Source organism: Phoxinus phoxinus (genome assembly GCF_949152265.1).
Source record: "Phoxinus phoxinus genome assembly, chromosome: 12".
NCBI lineage: Eukaryota > Metazoa > Chordata > Actinopteri > Cypriniformes > Leuciscidae > Phoxinus > Phoxinus phoxinus.
In genome coordinates, this window is record NC_136887.1 from 24,763,056 (window position 1) to 24,788,345 (window position 25,290).

The window sequence follows — 25,290 nt, forward strand, 5'->3', positions numbered from 1 at the left end:
TGTTACTTTAATAACCCTAAACCGAGCTCTAATCCTAACCGTAACCCTATAGTAAGTACATGCAGTTAATTAATATTACTCAGTACTTAAATGTATAATTACACTGAAACAAGGCCATCTTAAATAAAGTGTAACCATTTTTTTTTGTAATAAACACTTGCAATTCTTACAAAATCAAAGTGATTTAGTTGACTTTCACAATGTTTTTATCTCTTAATTTAGCAGTTATCACTATTTTACCATTAAATTGTGTTGTACAATTGATGTGGTCTATGGAAAGGTTTTCAAGAAAAGGTTACAGGAAGTCTGTGATGTCACAAAAAGAAAGACACAGAGATACAATCTTGCAGTAGTTTATCAAGGCAAGCCGATCACTCAAAGACTGCGGAGAAGATGATGATTATTTGGATTTCTGTCATGCTTCTAAGTGAGATGTGTAAGTGTAGAATACTGTATCTGCGTTACTTGATTGTCAATGATTTTCTTTAATAGACAATGTTAAGTCACCTCCAATTTTCAGGTACTTATTTAAATGCTATTTTATCCCTGCAGAACTTTTCTACATAATCAGTTTGTCCTCCGCAATAATTTTATTCAAATTATTTATTACCTTAAACTATTTTTTTTGCCTATTGTATGTATTTGCCTATTGAAAAAATATAATGTTAAGTATCTCATAAATTAATTACTTAGTTTGTTTAAGTCTTTTGGGGCTTAAAATACTTTAAATTTAAGATTGAATACATATTTTAAAGTACTCACAATGACATGGTTTTCTGAATTATGAGGCTAATATGTAAAGCTTTCTCATACAGATTAATTAACATTATTTTATTATTTACTCTTTTTCTCCCTATAGACTCAACACATTCAGAGGTTGTTTCTCAACCGGATCGAGCAATGTTGGCCTCTATTGGGGATGTTGTTACTCTGCGTTGCTTTATTCTGAAAGATCACAGTGATCCAATTTCTTGGTACAAGCAAAATCCTGGACACCAACCACAAGCAGTTGCAATGGTGCAGAAATTAGCCAAAAACCCTCATTTTTTCAAATCTTTTGAATCCTCACGTTTTAGCATTGAGACAGACTCAAGCAAATGTCATTTAACGATTTCAAATGTCACTTCATCTGATGAAGCAATGTATCACTGTGGCTGGAGAACGTATGAAACTATTTTTGCTGGAGGCACATATTTAGCTTTAAAAGGTTTGTGTTTTTATCCTTGAGTAAATTTAAGATTCAAATGTGATGTCAACCTTTAAATTGTATTTCTTACAACCATTATTTTAAGGGATTTTTGTTTATTTGGACACTGTGAACAGAGTCTATGTGAGAGATTATTTGTTACATACGATTATTTGCAATATTATATTCTACATTTTTTATATATTCTAAAATCATCAGAAAAATAAGACCTTTGATTTAACATGTGACTTTGTATATGTCAGATAGTCATCTGCATAAAATGTCTCCATGTCTATTTAGGGTCACAAAACAACCAATCCAAAGTGTCTGTTCTTCAGCATCGCGAATCAGAGACGGTCCACTCTGGAGACACCGTGACCCTGATGTGCTCTGTGCTGTATGAATACAACACCGCAGATATCAGAATGTTCTGGTTCAGATCTGAATCCGGAAAATCAGAAATCCTCTACGCTCAGAATCAGAGTAATCATTGTGAAACTGATTCTGCTCGGAACTGCACATTCAGTCTGTCCAAGAACATAGTCAGCCAAATGGACACTGGCACTTATTACTGTGCTGTAGTCACTTGTGGAATAATTCTGTTTGGAAATGGGACAAAATTAAATATGGGTAAGTGCCTAATTATTTTCTTTTCAGGCATTTTAATATTTAGTTTTATAATAAATGGTTGAGTTGCCTTTTTTAAAATAATATTATTTGTGCACTTGCTCTTTGACGAAGAAAACAGACAAAATAGAGAGTATCTCTATGGCAGTTCACAAAATATGGGGAATGTCTCTGTATACAAGCAAATGCTATATTTAAATGCACGTAATATTATACTCATGCAAGTCTTTTAAATATGTTATATAACTGATAAATGTACATCTCCACATCACATACTACACAATATGTTTTGTCCTACAGTAAAGCCAGTGGATCCGCTGGTGATGATCTTGAGTGTGTTATTGGGTGTTTGTGTGGTTGTGATCACTGCACAAGCTATTTTAAGTCATAAAAAAGAAAAATATTACTGCAACAAAGGTGAGCATTTTGATTTAATTTGTCTCTTAAAATGATTAGTAATAATGACTAGTAAAACACAATTGTAGGAAGGGGTTTTCCTTGATCTGACCTAGTAAAATCTTTCCTTAGATATTACCACATGGCGCATAAAAAAAAATAAAAAATCTGGCCAAATCTTTTTTTATACCACAGCCTTCCATTATAAGTAACATATGTTTTTTCGTCTTTCAACCAGAAAAAGGGCTAAAAGACACTGAAAGAGAACACCCCATCAGTCAGGTGTGCATCATAAATTAATTTTGATTAATTGTTTCATGTATTGCATGAATACATTTTACAATAAGGTTCCATTAATTTATGTTAGTTAATGTTTTCAACTGAGTTTCAACTGACATTGAAAAATAAAATAAACTGACATTAAAAATTAGCAATACATTTGTTACAGTATTTTTTTTTTACATTTGTTAAAGTTAGTTAATAAAAGGACAACTGTTCCTTGTTATTGTTAGCTCAGGTCAATTAAATAATTGTCTATATATATAATCTAAATAATTTGAATAATGTATCAGTAAATGTTTTATAGTTCATGTTAACTAACATAGTTAACTAATGTTAACAAATGGAACCTTATTGTAAAGTGTTACCGATAATTTCTTATTATGCATTTTTTTATTTATTTAAAGGTGCCCTAGAATGTGTTGAAATAATATTTTAATTTTGTCCCTGATATCTACATAGAGGGTATGTGGCTTAAAAAGACATTTAAAATGTCCAGAAAAGGTTTTACAGGTCAATTTCCAACCCTATAAATTGGCCCTAGAATGAAATGGTCTGTTTTTACCTTATTTGGAAGGGTCATGAATAGTAATGAGGAGTTCTGCTCTGATTGGCTCTTTCACTGCGGGCTCATTACAAGAGCTCAGAGAGTCACAGCAAACAGGTCCGACGTGCAAGCGTCAATGGCAGAGGAGAAAACCCGCGTAATATCAAAATACCACTGTTATCGTGTCACGAAATGTAATTCTAAGAGTGTTTCAGTCGAGAATGTAGTTGTTTAAAGCTCAAATCTGTGGTTTATTTATAAAGATAGCGCCTATTTGAAAAATGTATCTGACGTTTTCGGAGTTGTGAGATCCAGGCGATCACCGGGCGCTCAGCGCTCAATAACCCCGACTGGAACAACTTTTCCTCGGCTAGTGCTTCTGATGTTTGCCGCTGGCTCTGCTGTCTCTAGTCTAGTGGTTAAACATGAGATATTATTTGTCTTGTCTATATCTAACGGGCGATCTTTGGTCTCATTAATCTATAATGTGTTCCATGGCAAATCGTTTTGGCTGAGGGCAAAGTGAAGTTTCATAATTGTATATATTTAGGCTATTTAACTTGAGCTATAGGCTATTTTAAGCTGACTTATGTTTGACTGAATTGTTTGCTTTATTTATTTTTATTTACTTATACTTTTATACTGGATATCAGATCATTAAAACTGACATTTAACGAAAAGAGTCAATTGTGTAATTTTATTTTAGGCTGACAGTTATATATTTAAAAAAAATATATAATATTTTTTATATTTATTTTATTATACATTCTCTTCACTGTACATGTATAATAAAATAAAATGACACAACCCCGTCTCTGTTTTTTAAATGTCAGTTTTAATGTTCAATAATGTTTCATATTTTTAAAATGAAAACAAAAAGAAGCAGGGTTGCGTTTTATATTTCGTGTTGTTATAAATATATGCAGTGAAGATAATCAATGTACACGTTGTCTGAACCACATTTGTGTGGCCATTTAATGTGTTTAAGATTTTTTTTTTTAAATGAAAAGAGGCAGATTGTTGTTTTATACCCTATTTCGTTTTTGTTGCCTAAATAAAAATATGCATAAAGAGATAACCGGAGTAGCCAGAGCGTGCTGAATGACGCGATCAAGAACGCCGCTGTCCCATTTGCAGAATAACCGGACTTGCGTCCTCTCGTCCTCGGGAGTTCGTTCTCCTAAGTCGAACTTGGCAAGTCTGAACTACCAAGGACGCAAGTCCGATGTTTGCGTACTTGGTATTGAGAAACGGCCTCGGTGTACAACCGTATATGTTTGAGCCGGTTTCAGACGACGATGCAGAGTTTGAGGAACAAGCGGTTGTTTGTAGAATGCAAATGGACGTTTCGGAGTGGTAAGTTTATTCATTATTTTCAGTACGAACTTAACAGTCACGTGTGTGCGTGTGTGTGTGTATGTGCGTTCGTTCGTTCGTTCGTGCGTGTGTGTGTGTCTGTGTGCGTGTGTGTGTGTGTGTGCTTCACCTGCGCAGCGCAGGTCTGTGTAGCACCGTATCTCTGAAAGGGCTTGGCTTATGCAAATTTTGGGGGCGTACATATTAATGATCCCATCGGTTACGTCACAGTTGGTGTTATGTGGAGATTCGCCCGTTTTTCAGGGGTGTTTTTCAAAAACGAGATTTAAACAAGAAGGAGAAAACAATGGTGTTTGAAACTCACTGTATGTCATGTCCATGTACTAAACTATTGTTATTTAACTATGGCAAGTTAAATTCAATTTCACATTCTAGGGCACCTTTAATTAAATTTTGTAGAAATTGTATGTTACATTACATACGTTGGGTTTTCATGTTTTACGGGGAAATTCTCTAAACGTAATGGTTTACCCCTACCTTATCCTAAACCTACCCATCACAAAAATATATCTCGGGTTACTGTAACCCTGTTACCTGAAAAAGCGGGAACGAGCTGCTGCGCTTGATTTTAAGTGCTATAAGGGAAAAACGTCTTTGCTTGCCCGGTTGTGAACACGTGTGGAAAACACGCCAAAGAATTTGGCTTAAATAACCTCTGGTGATGACGTCATCGGAATTCGCACATCAGAGGCTATAAAAAGACGTGACAGGTGCACTCATCAGGTAATTTTGTCTGAAGAACGTCCTGAACACGTTCTCAGTGCGGCAATGAAGTGCAGCAGCTCGTTCCCGCTTTTTCATGGAACAGGGTCACAGTCAAGTAACCTGAGACATTCCCATCCAAAGCTACTCTCAATGCTGCGCTTGATTTTAAGAATACAAGAATACAATACAGAACGAGAATACCAACGCTGCCACACTGGAATTGTCTGGACCCCTCAAGGTTGTAACAAGGTACACGAGAACGGCTTTAGACATGAGCCTAAGATGTCGACTCAAGAATGTGAGAGCTCATAGTATGTGAACATCCAAACTATAGAATCTAATACATGTGTGCAGTGAGGACCAGCCTGCCGCATAACATACTTGCTGCGAGGGGGCGCCTCTTGCTAAAGCCCTGGAGGATGAAACCCCTGGTAAACCCATGGTAGAATGAGCCCTAACGCCTAGAGGCAAAGCTTGACCGCACGCTTCATAGGCTATAGCATCCCTCGCCCAATGCAATATATTTTGCTTTGTGGTGGCCACCACAAAGATAGTCGGGTAAGGGTGCAAAATAGCCTTGATCAATCCAGAAGCAAAGTCTAAGCAGGATGGCGAAAAAGATCCTGCAAATCCCATATCCTCTCTAGTGACGAGATAGCCATAAGGAAAAACATCTGTAGATTCAGAAGCTTGACCTGCGCTGACTTTAGTGGTTCAAAGGGGTTGTCGACTAGCCCCTCAAGGACCACGGGTAAATCCCATGAGGGAGCTTTCCCTCTGACGGTTTGGTCTCAGTTGCTAGCTCCACGAATGAAGCGGGCGATCAGAGGGTGTTTCCCCACTGAAACCCCGTCAATCAGAGCGTGGCAAGCTGAAACGACAGCCACAAATACTCAGAGAGTAGCAGGACATGCGCCTGCTGACAGCTTTTCCTGTAGAAACTCCAGCACTGAAACAATCTGGCAGTGCACTGGGTCATGCATGATGTATTGTACATCACCTTTCAAAGACGCGACACTTATGGGCGTACATTCTTCTAGTGGAGGGAGAATGATTTGATTACCCCTCAGGGTTATGAAGATTCCATAACTCGGGCCGGCGATGGAATATCGTCCCCTGTGCCTGAGACAGGAGGTCCCTCCTGTTCGGTATCACCCACAGCAAGCTGTCAAGAAGAGATATTATTTCTGAGAACCAGACTCTGGTCGGCCAACGAGGTGATACCAGCAATAGGCATGACCCTTGTTGGTGACGGACCTTAGCCAGGACTCTCAGGAGCAGAGCAACCGGTGGAAATGTGTTTAGACGCTTCCTAGGATTGCTATGCCGTCCACACGCAGGGCTGTAGGAGTCAGCGAGAAGTACGGGGGACATTGTGCTGTTTCTTGTGGTTCGTAAAATCTTTTGCAGATCTGATTGACTACAACGGAATGGAGCTTCCAATCCCTGTTTCTGGACATTAGATTTGATCCCACATTCATGGTTCTGGAAATGTAAATCGCGAAAGTGGACAAAACGCTCAGCGTGTGCGCTTACCGTAAGCATGGATTTTAGAAAGGGCACAAAGCATTCTGCGTGTGCCCTTACCCTTATTTGCCTCTGGGTATTAGCCCTTGGATGAAATCCCCTGGCTCTGAGCCACAGATATTACCCTGGATACAGCTGCCATAAGACCTAGAACTCTTTGAAAGTGATATAAAGTAATTTTCTGACCTAGCCTAATATCGATCATGGTGTTTAAGATGGACTCGACATGTGAAGGAGACAGTTGTGCCCGCATGGTGACCAAGTCCTGTACAACCCCTAAATATAGTTCTCTGTGCCGGAGAGAGAACGCTTTTCTTGGCGTTGAGTGTCAACCCCAGACACACAAGATGAGACGACATCCGATGTGGAAGCGCAAGCTTTTGAGACTGGGAAAAAATCGATGTAATTTAAAATGGGGATGTCCTGGCATCGCAATGGAGCCAGAGCAGCATCCATGCATTTTGTGTATGTGCAGGGTGATAAGGCTAGGCCGAATGGAAGAACCCGATTTTTAACAGGCAGAGAACCTACAGTACATCCTCAGCTCGCTCTGAAGAAGTGCAGAGGCGTGCTTCAGCAGCAACCACGTCTATTTATAGCCTCTGACGTGTGCATTCCGAGGACGTCATCATCAGAGGTTATTTAAGACAAATTTTTTGGCGTGTTTGCCACACGTTCACAACCGGTCAAACGAAGACGTTTTCCCCCATAGATCTTAAAATCAAGCGCAGTATTGAGAGTAGCTTATGAAATGAAACTTTCGGCATTTCTACATAAAAAAAAAAAAAAACATAACTCTGTATGATTTATAAGCTTGTTTTATAAATTGGTTTTAAGCCAGGTCTCCACGGTGACACAAGTCCTATTTAGTCTGTGAGGGTCAAGGGTGAATTCCACACACACAGCCACACATTAAAAAAAAAATATTTTCCTTTAATCGAATCTTTCTTTCTGTGGCTCTCATAGGACCATGGTGCAGTGGAATTGAGTTATGCTGCATTGCGTTTTAAGGAGGGAAAAAACAGAAGAGTCCGAAGGAAGGGGGAAACACCTCAAGACAGTGTTTTCAACCAAATCAATAACCCCACTGACCATACTATAGTTGAGTAAAAAGATGTATTAGACAGCTAATTTAAGTTGTGTTACACTTTTTTTGTAATTAATTTGCAGTCTTACTTTTTTTCAAATTCTATTACTGCATCTAATTTTGTAAGAATGTGTACACGCAACATATTTAAATTCACACAATTGTGATCATTAAAACATTATATTTTTACCCCTCTCCCCCCAAAAAAACCCATATTGTAATCCTTTTAATGGAACATATTATAACTATTTTGAATCATAATCATAAATGAAGGTCAAGTCACCTTTATTTATAGTGCTTTATAATACAGATTGTTTCAAAGCAGCTTTACAGTGATAACAGTAAAATAGTGATGCATTTCTACTGTTGTTCAGCTGAAGTCAATTCAGTGTTGATTTAGTTCCATGGAAAGATCATCTGTTATTAAATTAGATAATTTAATCTATAAAGCAGTTCTGCAAAAAAGTGTCATCGTCCAGCTATTACAATTATTACTGCTATTACAATCATTACACAAACACAGTTGACAAGTAGATTATATTTTTGTAGAGTTGTAGAATTGGGCCCTTTTTTTTGACCAGGATGTTTCATTTGAGAATGATTCTCTTTTATCGGGCATCACTGTCCCCTCAGATTTTATCTTGATTTGCTTCAAAAACTGGATGTATGACTCTGTAAAATAAATAAATAGATACAATAAGTTAGTGCAAAGTTTGGAATTACTGTTTTATTGGACACATTTTCAAATCTCTTCAAATGAAAGCTCTCATTATGGTGTGATTTTATAGTGATTAAAAAAATACTGAAGTACATAAGCAGCAGTTTATGTGATGTTATTGACAGGTTCAAATGACAAGCTTCTCCGAAACATTTGTTACTAGAAATTAGTAACAAATCTAAATAAATTTTGTATTTAGAAAAAGTCTTTCAAACTGAGATTTGATAAGTAAAAAAAGTTTACTTTACCTCTGCATCAGGAATTTCAATATGGATGGACATGTGGTTTCTATGAGGCCGGCTGGGAATGGAAGATAAAGCTATATAGACAAAGATATAAATCATTTGTTGTTTATTAAGGACTGCCAGGTGAGGTCTGCCTTTTTACCTATTATAAATGAACAGTTATGTAGAACCCTCAGACGGTCCTCGGTCGTTTCTGACCGAAATATTTTCTGTTTTGAATTTCTAAAAATCACAGCTTCATCGGAATGTTGGTGACTTTTATGGCATTAGGTATGTATATACAAAAAAAATTTGAGGTCATGATCCGAGCATGCTAAGTGGTCGTAAAAAAAATAGTCCGACCCAACCCGACAAAAATGACCGACCCATAGGAAATGAATGGGAAATTGACAAAAATTAAAAAATTCTTCGAATTTTTGTGTGTACAATCTACAAATCGGCCACAATCCTAAAAAAAAAGTACACAGCAGGAAAGGGGGGACACTCTACTACAACATCAAGAGGGCAAAACAGACACACACACACACACACACACACACACATACAAACACACTTTTATACACATACACACCAATAAATTCTGATTACAAAAAATATGTTTAGAATTTATAAAAATCACAGCTTCATCGGAATGTTACAAAACTTGGTGTGTGAACAAACAAAAAAATTGAGGTCATGATCCGAGCATGCTAAGTGGTCGTAAAAAAAATAGTCACACTTGTGGTCTTTGGTCAAAAATGACCCCCATAGGAAATTAATGGGAAATTGACAAAAACACAAACATTCACCAATTTTTTTTTTCACATTTTTTCTCTAAAGTACACAGCAGTAAAGGGGTGACACTCTAAAACATCAAGAGAAAAAGAAAAAGAAAAAAAAACACTTTTTTTTTTTTATAAACATGACATATTAGGTGGATTGTGTGATTTCCACTCTAGGATAATTCTTTCTAACACAATGTTTAGGTTTGACTAATCATAATGCAAAAACGAACACTTTAAATCACTATTTCTAAAAATATATCTGTATATCTAAAACTTGATAAGAAATAGTTTTTGAGATTGTTTAAATATATATTCAAATCCACCACCACCAAAAAAAAAAAAAAAAAAAAAGTAAATGTGTCCATAAACAGCTGGGGAATTCACATGCCTCTCCATAGCGTGCTGTTTATGCCATCTAGTGGTTACAAATGGTTTTACGCTTTCTCTCCATACTCTCACCAGATGGTGCTAATCTGCTTCAACCATTTTTTTTTGAAGGCCTAGACTTATTAAACTAAAATTCTGCATAAAAAAACAAAACAATTTGTATTATTTTCAATGGCAAAAATAGGTGATGAAGATGAACTAATGATAAACAGAACACAGGTGATGACGGTGAAGATAATGAGCAGGTGAAGGTGAGGGAGGATGATGGGAGATGTAGTGCAGACACAGACGGAGATGAAGGTAGAGAATCTGACAACTGGGATGGGGGAAATTTAATTTTTAGGTGTCCGGTCACTTCTGACCGGGAAGGCCCAGGAGGTGACTCCGAACCGAAGACCGTCTGAGGGTTTAAAGTACTTACCTTTCAGTTTTTTTGGTATAACATTTAAAGATTAGCCTACTTATTTTGAAAGGTAATTTTTTGAAAGCATTACTCATACTTTTACTGTAAGCATCATGTTTAAGATAATCAAATGATATGACTCTTTCTGCAGAAGATAGTGCCAAACAATGTCTATATCATGTCAAAATATGGTCTTACAGATGCAATATTGGAGGTTATAGGAATACAGAGAATTATTGAAAAGAGATGTCACATATGTAATGTAAATATTGCAATACAGACCCTTTTCTTGTCTAATCCTGATGCAGAGGCATATGATCCACACAGCACATATTCCAATAATGTTGCTCTGAAAGATGACAACTGCGATCCAACTCTCTGTTTGGCTTACAGCTGAAAAACAAACAGAACAGTGCAGTTATGATTATTATTCATTTTATGACTAGAAATCACTCTTACATGCACACTGAATAACTTAATCAATGTAAATATTGGGGGTGTAACGATACCCTCATGTCACTATTTGATACATATCACGATATTGATATTATTACGAGACATAAGGTTAACAAAAAATGTACTGTTGATTAAAATGCTAAATTTGATATTACATTGTAGGTTTAACCCCTTAAGCGGCACTCCTTTTTTTTAATAGACATGAAAATGCACATCCCGAACTTAAATGGTTGTAATTCAAGAATGCTTTGGAATATAGATGTAAGATTGGTCTTGTTTTAAAGAAGACATTTGGCAGATTTTTGTAGACGTTTAATAGTAGACGTTTTGCAGACGTTTAATAAATTAAAGTTAAACAGAAAAAAGGTTATAGAAGTTTGAGTTTATAAAAAATTACAATGTTAAACATTTCAAAATTCATATAAAATATATATATTTTCAAAACCTGGAGGACTCAAAGCCAAAAATCGGAACAAGTTGTGTTTCAAATGTTAGGTTGATATCTCAAAAAATAAGGAGAATAGGCTTGGACTTGCTGGTGATAACCCAATGCACAGGACAGTGGTGACACCAGAATAAAAATATTCATGATTCTGAAGCTGAAAATACAGAATTATTTTAGACGAATATGCTTGCACTCTGTCACTCACTGTATATATTTTAAATAATGTACATATTGTTGTATTTTTGTATTGCGATATTGTGACACAATGTATTGTTACACTCCTAGTAAATATAGATTTTGTTTTAATTTTAATCAACTGACAAGTTCAGTACAAACAGTCAATTTATGTTCTTGTTTAAAAATCAGAAATAATTTAATTTCAGCTAAAGAACAAGAACTTACCGGTACCTATAGAGTTAAATGATGATTCATTTAATGCCAAAAATACTCCATTTCCAAACTCAATATCAAAGAAAATCTCCACTCCACAGTAATAGACCCCCTTGTCCCAATGACTAATGTTAATGATACTAAGAGAAAGTCTTGTCTTTGATCTGCTCATATTGAAGCGTGTGTTTGTATATCCTTTATAAAAAATAGGATCAGCAACTGCTCTCGCCATAACGACAGCACATGGCCGCTGGCCCTTGATTTGCTTGTACCAAAACATGTCATAGATAGTGTAGTTTTCAGTGAAAAAGCATTGCAGAGTCACATTGGCACCAGATTCAACTGTGATAACAGAGTCGGGCTGATGGAGAACCGCACAGTGACTAAAATCTGAAACAAACAAATTAAAAAACATTCACACAAGCTTTACAAGCATTAGTATACAGTCAGTATACCTTTAAAAATGTCACTCAAATACAACAAAATTGGATGTTTAAGTCATTTAAAAAACCGACTTCAGTTGAAAATCAGTTGAATCTTGTATAACAGAAAAAAAGTTGGTAAACTTATTTTGATGAGTTAAAGCAATGTAAAAACATGTCATAACTTATTGATCATAAAATATTTTTACAGTGCAGAGGTAAAATTCATAATGCCTTTTTTCTATAAAAAGTTCAATAACTTTTTTCAGGTTTCAGTCTACTGCTGCTGTCCAACTGAAATAGTTTAAATAGAAAAACTACTTACACATATTAAGATAAAGCAGCACAACCGCCTGGCTAATCTGGAAAAACATCATTCATGCATTCATATAATGAAACATATATGAGACATATAACACATTCCTTTGCTGCATGTGGGCTTCCTGTTTTACCTGTGAGAGATCTTTGCAGACGTTGGTCACTGATCAGTGTGATGGAGGTGTTCAAAGGAAACCACAAGTTTCCATTGCACATATATTCAATATAAAGGCCATTCGTTTTCATATTCAACCTTGGACTGATATTTGAAGTTAATGTATGAAGTTAAAATTTGATGGAACTCAGTTTCCTCACTGAGAAGAAACAAAAGCTGAAATTCCACCACGTATTAAAACATAATCTTTGTTAAAAAAAAAGAAAAGAGAAAAAAAAAGTAAGAAAAAGTTGAATGTGTTGTAGGCCATTATATGTTTGGGAATGGTCTTGAAAAAAAAGCATACTGTTTTTTTTTTTTTTTTGAACTGATATATCTGGACAAATTACAGGGTGCCCATAAATAAAAAGCAAAATAAAAAGTAAAACTAGAAAGGCCCTTTGTCTTGACTGGTGTTGACTGCTGGTAATGCAAACGCTAACACCATTTGTCATGTTAAGGGCATCTCTGGGGTCAAGCATGCAAACCCTGAGTCATGCAGCAGCCTCAAAGGACACACTCATGTATGAGGCCAGTGGATGAGAAGCTGCCGTCTGACTGAGCCAGGGAGGTTCAGCAGCTTGTGATGTTTATCTGGTGTGGCAGACCTTTCAGTGTTCACTGGAAAAATAGCTTCATAATTCATCTGAAAGTGCTCTGGAAATATTATTAAGTGCAGAAACTGTTAAATGCATTTTTGCATCTCCTATATCTTTTTATTTTTTTCACCATTTTGCCCATCCAATCTCCAGTGTAATATCTGAACATTTGAAATAAACTTTCACATAATCATATTGTAGGAATAGACTACAATTTAAATGATTGTCTATTGTCTAATTTTGCACATTTTATAAAATACTGTATATACAGTATATATTTTCCCAATCGTTTTTCATTTTGTAAGTTTTGCTGCCCTCATAAGGTCAACTCTGAGATTGCAGGTAATGACAAACCAATGAACCGGTGATACGCCTAATTCCCAACCTCTACAAGATACGACTGTGTACAAAAACCGGAGCATTTAAGTCAGTAGACATTTTAGTTTTAAAGCAGTTTAAATAGAACTGTTTAATGGTCATTTAAACATCATCATTTGACATTACACTCTGTGAAGGCCTGAACTAATTTCAATTTTCACAGAAGTATGGTGTGAAAACAAACCTACACAGAGACAGAGCCTACATCACAGAAAAGACTAAATCACATTAGAAATCCTGCTTCAAAGGTAAAATTCATAAGCTATGTTTTGAACTTCTGACAGCAAACACTTCTTTGAGGTAGGCCTACATGCTTCTTATGTAATAGCCTAAAACAGTGCACAGAAATGTGGAAGCAACTAACTTGAGTTTAGCCAGGATATAGAAATGGCACTACTAATAGGCTACACTAGGCTACTTAACAACCAATAACTATCACTATCAGCCCAAAATTGGTAAACCACCAGTGTATAGATAAACAATAAACAATCTACTAGACGTCAGCCGTTTGACTCTGGGACAGAAGGTCAAAAGCATCAAAAGCATCTTTTAAAGGTATGGTAGACAATTTCAGAGGGGCTAGCAATAGCAAGCTAGCTTTGAAATCACATGATGCTCACTTCAGAGCATCTCCGCAGTCACGCCTCCTCCAAAAGTCACATGTAATTAAACACGGCATTAAAATGACCTTCTTATGTCTCAAAGCTCATAACATTACAATAATAATGAACGTAAACAACTCAAAGAGCATTGGCCTGTACCACCTGACTGCTGCTGATTCATTTAGCCATTTCTCCATTTTGTCACCTGATGGAGTTTTGGTTCCTTGCCACTGTTGCCTTGGCTTTTGGCTCGGTTAGTTAGAGACATTTAATATTCAATTATATAATATTATATAATTATTTTATATTAAATTATTATTTAATACTCTCCTTATCTGCCTTAAGGTGGACGGTGACACAATTTTCTTCTAGAAACAAACTTTGTTGTATTATTTTCATGTTATCACTGTGAAGCTACTTTGATACAATCTGTATTGTAAAAAGCGCTATATAAAAAAAGGTGACTTGACTTGTCAGAAATGCATCTACTAACAGTGACTGAGTCTGAGGAAGTGAAACAGAACCACATATAAAGAGAGTTTCAAACGGTGTGCCTATAACAAATTTATTTTTAACAGTGTTGGGTAAGTTACTCAAAAGTAATGAATTGCTATAGCTAGCTACTAATCACATCTTCAACAGTGTATTATATTACTGTACTCTCTCTAAAAACGTATTGGATTACTTATTACTTTATAAATGCCATATCATTCTTAACAAGATGAACAGTACAAGAACAGACACAAAACTACACTTTTAATTATTTCAAATAAACATATTCTTGAACATATCAAAGTGTGTAAAGGGAGAAAGTTACATTAAAATATTAATTTTAACATTACGTTTTGATATTAAATCCACTATTGTTTTATATAGAATTGTTGTACAGTAGATGCAATTGAATGCAATTACATCAGAAGTAACTGTAATTAAATCACATAAAAATTAGGAGTAATCCCTACTTACTTTACTGTAATTAAATTACAGTAACTAGATTACGTAATTAATTACACACAACACTGTATAAAAACATTGCCCTTTAATCAAAACGTTTTCGGTTTTTCCCCAGCGACCTGCCAAACTTTAAAATATTCAGAAACCAATCAACATAACCTTTAAAAAATTTACTGACCTGCTTAACAACACATTACAAAATAAAAAATAAAATGCAAAACAACAAAGACAGGAGAAAAAAAGGAGAATATAACAGCAATTTTAGCATATGTTTATGATGAGGTCTCAGAGTGTTTGACATCAGAGTACACACACACAATGGGGCTCTCTTCTGATTGTCCCTCACACTCCCTGTTCTCACTGAAGCGAATTATTGCAGAGTATTGTGTGTCAGCTTGAACCTACAAGTAAACATACAATCTGTTCAGCAGTGTGAGGCTTTAATATAGGCTAATGCATAAAGAAATCAAACCAGTGGTATATTGCTGCATATACTTTCAGTTTAGAGAACTGTTTATATACCTAGTATATTTCACATTCATCAATCACATCAAGATCTTTGAAACAAAAAATTGTATATATAACTAAAATGTTTGCATCTGTTAAAATTGTACCTGGTCATCTGATTGCTCAGGCTGATTTGATGGGCCACAACTACACACGGCAGCAATATAATTTGCTGAATAAAAAGAAGACGACAAAACTGCATATGATATTAGTGCTACAAGGTTATGTAATGAAATGACTAATGACATTTATTATGTAGTGGTAATGAAATAAAACCTACTGTAAAAGTTCTGGCACGACTCTCGATATCTCGTCATGCAAATGAAGTAGACATTTACAGCAATAGAAAGCAGTAAGGCTTCACAGAGGATTACATTGACAGGAATCAATATGTCTCTATTATAACCTGAGAGATAAAAAAAATGAGTTAGTTTCACACAATCAAAAATAACCTTATTACATCCACAGCGAAATTACTGTAATATTCTTACACCATCAAGATAGATGCAAAATAATACCTTCTTGACACAGTAAAAATGGTTAAAATAAAAACATTCCCCACCTGTCTCACAATCTACAACAAAACACATATTTGTCTGGATAGACAGACACACAGACATGCAGATAGATACTATAGTATCTTTTAATAAATATTTTAGAGTTAAAAAGTTCCTTACATTCGCTGCAATTATTGCCTTCGGTCTGAGAGCCTGAATAGAAACATATTTGCTTTTCAGGAAAGTAATTTCTCATGCACATTTCCCCCCTCACAAAATCATAACAATGGGTCTTGCTAACCTAAATCTTTATAAGTACCTCATAACATAAGTAGGCCTACTGTATACTAAAATGATACTTACAAAAAAAGCTCAACAAGCTTGACAAACATATAGACAGACACACAGACATGTAGATAGATACTATAGATTTTTTAATAAATATTTTAAGAGTTAAAAAGTTCCTTACATTCGCTGCAATTATTGCCTTTGGTCTGAGAGCCTAAAAAAAACATATTTGCTTTTCAGGAAAGTATTTCACATGCACATTTTTTCCTCTCACAAAACCGTAACAATGTATCTTGATAACCAGTAAATCTTTATAAGTTCCTCATTACATAAGTAGGCCTAAATACTCGGTTTATTTATAGGCTCTAGCCTAAAACAATCTAAAATGATACTTACAAAAAAAGCTCAAAAGTAGAAGAGCATAGAAGGGTCTCATATTTAAGATGCGTTGTGTTGGTGTCCAAATGTAAGATAAAACTTGAAGCCCCTCCCTTTTCCACTCCAATTTAGATGAAATGTTTCATAGCATCATGTGACTAGTTGTATCAGACAGAAATAATCATATTTATGCAAATCTAATAATATGAATATACATTTTGCGTATCATACCAAAAACATGTCACTGCCCAACATGCTTGTTCAACAAAGGCATGTTTTCAGTGGTCACTTTGACAAAGGACTGATGAAAACCACAAAAAGGATGTTCTGATCACCTGAGAGCATGAAATGCATTTTATTTTTAGATGTACAGGCGCTCTATTTGAGGCCACTCATTTTTTTTTTTCACTCAATGAAAAGCTCTAAACTCATTCCTACGTCTCTGGATTTTTTATTTTTTTTTGCTTATTGTTCTCTCTCTTTTGTTTGTTTATTGTTCTTATTACTCTCATTTGTTGGCATCTGTATATTACATACTTTTAGTATTTTTTTATTTTTCTATAATCCTGTCTGAAATAAGATGACCATAAAAACCATAGGCGTAGGCCTACATGTTTAGACGAAATTCAAATCTGTCTTCAAATGCCAATCAAATACACCCATGAAATAGAGATCTGCAGCTGAAAGCATCTTAATAGCACTTTATATGTGCTGTGTATATTCACATAGCCACAAAAACACAAGCTGTTCCTGTAGCATGTTTTCAAGATCAAAAGCTTGAAAAGATGCAAGATATTGATCTATCCATAGATATTATATAGAGACTAGATGCCCTATTGGCCGCTGGGCACTGAGAAATACGGCCGCCATCTTAAACCGGTCGTACTCCTAGTTTCGTTGCTTAGCAGCAGTTAGATTCCAGAGCACTGTGGAGCATTTTCCTGTTCTAATCGGCGGACCAGGATTACTTTTCACAAGTAAATTTTAACATTACTGTACTTTTGGTTGTATTTTGTGAATAGAATATTAACAGATAATTGAGAAGGAGCAAGGATCTTTGATATTACTGTACTGAAATCGTAGCCATAACGTTAGCTTGGCTATGTTTACTGCATCACTTCACTCGGCATGGAGAGGTGGGGTAAAGTAATTACAAGAGCTTCTCGGTTATCAGATAGCATTCAACGGCCCTGTAGTATAAACATATATAGGTTATTTGTGTTTGCGCACGTGATATCAGGAAGCAACTTATTAAAATATCTTACTTTACTGCAACTGTTTCTGCTTCTTTATCATATTTATAGTGTGTGATTTATAAAATACCTTATATCCTACATCACATATTTTGATTTTGGACGTCTGGTCACTTTATATCTTATATCAGAATATTATATTACTGTTAAGCCTACTATGAATATTAAAATATGCCGAACCATGTGTCCTGTATCATAGCTACATGAATGACATTTGCAGAAAAAACCCCCGCGTGAAAATCAGTTGGGTATTCAGTGAGGTATGGTTAATTAAATGCGCTGACAGCTCATTGCACCTGCCATACAGATTACACTGAGTGGAGCGGGTGACCGGTTTAAGATGGCGGCCCCACGGCTCGACCGCGCTAATAGGCAGTAGCGGTCGATAGCCCAGTAGTATGTTCCTGCACAACCGGAGGCTGCAGTTTCAGGACCCCAGTTTTAGGACCGCAGTTTTAGGACCCTATTTTTTTGTGACAGCGCCACCTACCGAACTGGATGATATAGCGGCGGCTGCTGTTTCAGGACCGCAGTTCTAGGATCCAGGGGGTTTAGTTTGTACATAGTATCAAGATCCACCTTGATCCTAAGTCTCATTAGAAAAAAATATATATTTTAACAAATAAGATTATGGAATAGAAAAGCTCCTGCATCAAGCTAAATTACACGACACAATTTAAAAGATTAATATTAAACTTTTACTTAAAGCTCACTTTAAACCACCATCGAGTATTTGTCCCATATTCCGGTCGCGGTTTAAAATGGTTTTAAGTCATAAAAGATGTTGAAATATGGTATAATAAAGCAATTTATATGCAGCTAATGGCTACACCTTGCTTGGCAATACTGTAAACATTCTGAATTCATATGAAAATACCCAAAATCGCACGCAAATCACACACAAACCACATATACTCGAAATCGTGCATTTATTAGCTTCTTGATTCAGGTGAAAAGATGTGTCTTAGCTTTGAAAATAAGCTAAAACAAGCAAGCATCAAGATATGGTTTGAATACATCTTTATAGGTATGTCAAGCTCTAAAATATTTTATTAAGTAGGAATTGAGTGAGTGTGTGTGTGTGGACAATGGAGGGGCATTGCAGTTTAAAAGGTTGATATCCACTCTTCTATAGTCATATTTAATTGGTCAAAAACAGCGTGAATGTGGCCTATGAAAATTCAAGTGGAAAGAGTTTTTAAGTTGGTTCTTGTCCCAAGTATGAATATGAACACCTAAATTCTTCAAGCTTTTCCTAAATCATTCAGCCCTAAAAGGATTTCGCACTTTAAAAAATTCTTTAGAGTAAAAAGTAATTTCTCTGCTCTCTAGATCTATTAATTCTTTCCAAATAGAGTGATATTTTTCTTTCCAATATTGTACAACCCTAACTTATTCACTGCAATATTAGTGCTGTAAAGCCACTTAGCATGAATGGAAGAATTACAGGAACTGACCTGAGAGAACGGTGAAGTAGGCACTGCGGAAGCTGTAGCCCATGGTATTAGCCCCTAGACAGATATACATTCCAGCATCCTCGTCGCGTGCCTTGACGATGGCCAGCTTGTTGAGGTACGAACCATCAGGTCTGGACCACACGTCTCCAGTGGGCAGCACCACAAAGTGCTGGCCTCCAACCTCCAGCGTGGAGTTATAGCGACCCTCTGTGCCTTGATCCACGCGCTTCAGCCACTGGATTACAGGCTTCACGTCACTGTGGACTTTACATTGGAACGAGGCTGTTCCACCAAACTCCACAGTGGTGTTGACAGGTGGGGTACCAGTCAGAATGGGTTTGGAGTTGGTGCGCTCTGTAGAGAAAACCGATCAAAACTTAAAGTAACTTGAATTTTCAGTCTGGACTGCCATTAGATCACTTTACACATTTGCAATTGAGTATAGTGTAATGGTAAACAGAAACAGTGGTCGGAACCATGTGATAGCAGTTAGCTATTGAGCTGTGGTGCTAATGCATAACATTCTACCTATAATTAACTATCCATATCAATAAAACTGGCAAAAAGTATTAATACATATTTTATAAATGCTAAATATATATTTATATTTTTTTCATTAAAAATGTATATATAAATATTTATATATATTTTAACAAATCTATTCCATGCTATGCTAACCATTCAGTTTATAAAGCTACACTGTGTGATTTTTACCCCCATCTAGCGGTGAAAAGGTATATGACCATCCAGCGAATATTAGTTTCTGTTCCTCTCAATTCCGATTTCGTTTTAACTCCTATGGTGGCCAATGTAGTCCAAGATTAACATGGCTTCCAGTTTGACCTCGTCCATGAGTGTTCCTTCAAGTGATGAGGTTACTTTAGAAAACTATTATAATTTGCAGTAATTTAATTTGTCAGTTAACATATAGGTTATGACATCTATGTAAAATGAATAATAGTTTTATGTTTTCGTTATTTTTTTACCATTTCATTGCTAACATCAGCTATCAAACTATTGGAAACTATGATACAATTTTCATGATTCTTTGATGAATAAAAAATTAAAAAGAAAAGCATTTATTTAAAAACAAAATATTTTGTAACATTACACACGTTTTAATGTACCTTTGATAACACCTTTGATAAAAAAAATTCTGACTAACCAACACATTTTTGAACGGCAGTGTACATTCAGTAGGTTATTATTTATTGCAATATAAACACTGTCAGAGTGATCAACAAGGTATCTCTTCATTTACCAGTCGAAGACGGAGCAACTTTCTGCTCTTATGTTTACTCCGTGCACTGTCAAGGTCTTCATCATATTTGTCATGGTACCGGCCTTTGCAGCAATTATTTTACCGCAAAAACTGCATCGCGCGCTGTTGGCATCGAGCCTGGAGAAATGTACCCACACTTTTTGATCGATTTTTCCACATCTTTAAGGTATTATGTGTGTGTGTGCTCGCGTCTCATATGAATATGTGCACGGAGAGTTTGTGTGTGTGTGTGTGCTCGCGTGTCGTGTGTCTATGCTCATATGAATATGTGCGCGGAGAGTTTGTGTGTGTGTGTGCTCGCGTCTCATATGAATATGTGCGCGGAGAGTTTGTGTGTGTGTGCTAAACGCGAAAGGCGAAGCTTGAATTAACGGGTATGTCCCTCTTTGGCTTGGCTAATGTACTTTCAAGATGGAGGGGCAACATGGCGACCGGCATTCGAAGCCCTCACCCCCATATAGCCTACTCAACAAACTTTTGTTTTCCACTTGTCCCCTATAGCCTAGTGGTCTAAGCACTGACATTTAACACTTTTGGGATTTTGACGACCAGAGTCCCGGGTCATCCTTTTTTTTTTTTTTTTTTTTTTTTTTATATATTTTGGGATTTTGACGACAGGTCCCGGGTCATCTGTTTTTTTTTTTTTTTTTTTTTTTTAAATTTCATACTTTCCTATCATGGTTAAAAGGGAAAAGATATTCTTTAAAGGGGGGGTACAATGGTGTTTCATGTATTCAGAGTTGTTTACAGTGTTAAAGAGATGGATTCTCATGCTAATAATGGCCAAAGTTTGAAAAGTTATTTTGAACGAATAACAGAGAATTTCTGTGCTGAAAATCATACTTCCGGATTGCAACACGTTTCGGCTGTTTTTTTTCTATCGTAGATCTAATGACGTAGACCAGAGTGGAACTCCTTATATGAGCATTGCTCTCGGAAAAGCGCGTTCACGCACACGTCGACCAGAGGAGAGAAAGACCGCGCTCATCGACGCATAGACATCATATATCTCTATATAATATCTATGCATCGACGCGCTACTACCGGAAATCATCATCAGCAGCGCTAAATAGGAATGGTTGATGTCAAGAATGTCTCCAAAAAAGTGTGTTTTGGGATGTGAGGGAAAGTTTACCTTGTTCAGCTTCCCAAAGAACCCAGTGTTACTGGAACAGTGGATGCAGTTTGTATTTCCGGGACAGCAAAGGAGTGTGGCAAGTGCGGTTTTGTGTTCTGGTCATTTCAGTGACGAATGTTTTATTAACAAGACCCAGGTCGTCGCTGGATTTGCAAACCAAATACTATATATATATAGTAATATGGCATACCGCACCACGATCGATAATAAGCAAACCTTCCCGCGCGCTCTTGCTTGACTCTATAGCTCCGCCCACGCCCAGAATCAAGGACCTCGGCTTTTTCCGGTTAGAATCGGAAAGCTGTATTTTTATTTTATAAATATGATGAAACTAAAGACTTTTTGGAGATATTAAGGACGCACTATTACTCTATAGGTACTCAAGATTAACATGAGTTTGACTGAAACTAAGTATTTTACCCCCCCTTTAAAGGGGGGGTACAATGGTGTTTCATGTATTCAGAGTTGTTTACAGTGTTAAAGAGATGGATTCTCATGCTAATAATGGCCAAAGTTTGAAAAGTTATTTTGAACGAATAACAGAGAATTTCTGTGCTGAAAATCATACTTCCGGATTGCAACACGTTTCGGCTGTTTTTTTTCTATCGTAGATCTAATGACGTAGACCAGAGTGGAACTCCTTATATGAGCATTGCTCTCGGAAAAGCGCGTTCACGCACACGTCGACCAGAGGAGAGAAAGACCGCGCTCATCGACGCATAGACTATGGCGTTCCGATCGGTTCTTTAATATGACTTTGCAGCACGCACTCGTCTCAATGAACGTCTCACTCAACGTCAATTTTTTTTTTATTCTGCTATTTATTCCATTCATTTTAAGACGCAGACGTGACGCAGACGTCACGCAGACGTCACGCTGACGTCACGTAAATCACGCGTAGCAGTGAAGTGTCAAGTCAGACGTTACACGTCATTCACGTGTGGCAGTGAAGTCATTTATTATAATTTTCTCTAACACGCACTGCACACGCTACTCAGCACTGCTCAGTGCAGTGCGCCAGCGATTGCGCTCGGTTCTTTAATATGATTTTGCAACATGCACTCGTCTCACTTGCGTCTGCATTATAACGTGACGTCTGCGTCTGTGATTTATATATAGGATAGTGTGTGTGTGTGTGTGTGTTCTTGTTTAACCCACATTTTGAGGGCGAAATGCCCCTACAAAGATAGAAATATGAAGAAACAAAATTGATATAGGCTATTTCATTTTTATAGCTTATTGTTGGGGTTGTTATTGTGTTTTTAATTTTTTTATAGTTTTAAAAGGCCTATAGGCTACAGCACTAAACTAGAAAACAGACAACTCGATCGCACAACCACTGTTTCTGTAGATCCTTTAAATAGAAGAATAGAATTGAAAAATACTATTTTTATTTTTTATATAATCCGTTTATAAACCGTTCTTACGAATTCTCAAACTGTTCCCTCGGTTTAACAAATCTTGCCCACGGATTAATAACCCGTATTAAACATTTAAAATATTCACAAATGAATATGGATTTTTTTGTTGTTGATTTTACTGGTTTTCTAATGCAAAATGTATTTTCCCCGCAGTGCTGAATGAGAATAGCCATGGAACCATACAGAGAGGTGATTTATAGGTGGTTTATAGGCTAATGATACTAAATGTGTCTGAAAAAATAACGAGGCATTTTAATTGTTTTTTATTAATAAACTATTAATAAAAATAGCTGCAAACATATCTCCATCTCCGCTGTAAAGCAGATGCGGCTCTAGATAAAAATTCACACGGATTACATAATCAGACAGTAGCCTATCTGCTTTCGATTCGAATTTGTTCGTTTAAAAGTGGACATTTCAAGCTTTATTTTGTTTCAGTTCATTTTTTAGACTCACTCCAGTTCAGGGAGATCATGAAAGCGCGCCTGATTGTTTTATTTTACGAAATCAAAACGTTTTCTTGTTATTGTGAGTTTACTAAAAAAAAAAGTAGTTGCGAATGGTGTATTATTATTTTCTGTATGACCATAAATTATGAGTATTTTAAGTTGTTTCCTGTTGATAGGAAAATACAAGTGTTCGCGCCCGCGCCTCCGTGCGCGCTCCACTCCGCAGAAACCATTGGATATATGCGTCAAAATCTTGTTTATTTGTGATAATCAAATAAAACCCTGTATTATTATTGTTTGTTCTTTATTTATTTATTTTTTGTCATTGTTATAAATAACAACGAAATAACATCAGAGAATCCTACAATATGTGCAATAAAAAGTCGATAAAGTGCAATCCGTTGTATCACAGTCCACTGGGACATAATTATTGTCCGTATAAACAATAATAGACAGTAATATGTTTATCATAAAATAAGTTATGAATGTTTTATTTTTATACCTATGAACTTTTACAGTTTTGGAAATGTTTGTTATTTTTTATGTTTTTTTTTTTTTCGGATTTGTGGCCCGTCCTCACTTTAGAAGAACAACAAGCGGTTGTTAATTATTGTATATTGTTTTATTGTGTATTAAGTGGAATAGGCCTACTTCAAATTGTCATGCTTAAAGTGATTCTCAATTGTAGCGGGTATGAGGTGAGGCGGCCCTTCAAATAAATAATATACATGATCATTTGCGTAAATTAATATTTACTATTTAGAATAAAAAGCTATACATAAGCAAGATAAAATCACTTAATTGCTAATAAAATACAATTGAAGATCAGTGGGGAAAATAATAAAGAACGAATAAGTGTGTGGAATGTGCTGGAAACCACCTTGCCGCAGACGCAGGCGAGACGTTCGGCAGACGCAGACGTCACGTTCTGCACACGAACGAGTGATGTGGCAGACGCAGACGAGACGTTCTGCAGACGCAGACGAGACGTTCGGCAGACGCAGACGTCACGTTCATTGAGACGAGTGCGTGCTGCAAAGTCATATTAAAGAACCGATCGGAACGCCATAATAGACATCATATATCTCTATATAATATCTATGCATCGACGCGCTACTACCGGAAATCATCATCAGCAGCGCTAAATAGGAATGGTTGATGTCAAGAATGTCTCCAAAAAAGTGTGTTTTGGGATGTGAGGGAAAGTTTACCTTGTTCAGCTTTCCAAAGAACCCAGTGTTACTGGAACAGTGGATGCAGTTTGTATTTCCGGGACAGCAAAGGAGTGTGGCAAGTGCGGTTTTGTGTTCTGGTCATTTCAGTGACGAATGTTTTATTAACAAGACCCAGGTCGTCGCTGGATTTGCAAACCAAATACTATATATATATAGTAATATGGCATACCGCACCACGATCGATAATAAGCAAACCTTCCCGCGCGCTCTTGCTTGACTCTATAGCTCCGCCCACGCCCAGAATCAAGGACCTCGGCTTTTTCCGGTTAGAATCGGAAAGCTGTATTTTTATTTTATAAATATGATGAAACTAAAGACTTTTTGGAGATATTAAGGACGCACTATTACTCTATAGGTACTCAAGATTAACATGAGATTGACTGAAACTAAGTATTTTACCCCCCCTTTAAACTGATGGC

At 36.3% G+C, this 25,290-nt stretch overlaps 2 protein-coding genes and 1 gene segment (V, D, J or C); 1 reads left to right on the top strand and 2 right to left on the bottom strand.

Annotated features, from left to right (window-relative positions):
• Positions 1 to 322: 322 nt before the first annotated feature.
• LOC307008237 (immunoglobulin kappa light chain-like) lies at positions 323 to 8,439 on the top strand. The gene is made up of 6 exons (XM_079630922.1): positions 323 to 436; positions 860 to 1,207; positions 1,487 to 1,816; positions 2,114 to 2,230; positions 2,448 to 2,491; positions 7,611 to 8,439. The coding sequence occupies exons 1-6, from the start codon at positions 394 to 396 to the stop codon at positions 7,752 to 7,754; spliced, it is 1,026 nt and encodes a 341-aa protein (XP_079487048.1). The 5' UTR covers positions 323 to 393; the 3' UTR covers positions 7,755 to 8,439.
• Positions 8,001 to 12,417, bottom strand: LOC307008238 (T cell receptor beta variable 29-1-like). The segment is given in 5 exons: positions 12,287 to 12,417; positions 11,552 to 11,929; positions 10,531 to 10,641; positions 8,698 to 8,768; positions 8,001 to 8,403 (listed from the first exon to the last, which is right to left on the bottom strand).
• Positions 12,418 to 14,562: 2,145 nt separating this feature from the next.
• On the bottom strand, positions 14,563 to 23,662 carry LOC307008311 (uncharacterized protein; the record flags this gene model as incomplete). The annotated part of the gene is made up of 7 exons (XM_079631054.1): positions 14,563 to 15,367; positions 15,581 to 15,645; positions 15,754 to 15,879; positions 16,151 to 16,183; positions 16,440 to 16,472; positions 19,347 to 19,700; positions 23,644 to 23,662. 7 exons carry the CDS (start codon positions 23,660 to 23,662, stop codon positions 15,239 to 15,241), a joined length of 759 nt encoding a protein of 252 aa, XP_079487180.1. The 3' UTR covers positions 14,563 to 15,238.
• Between the last annotated feature and the right edge of the window lie 1,628 nt (positions 23,663 to 25,290).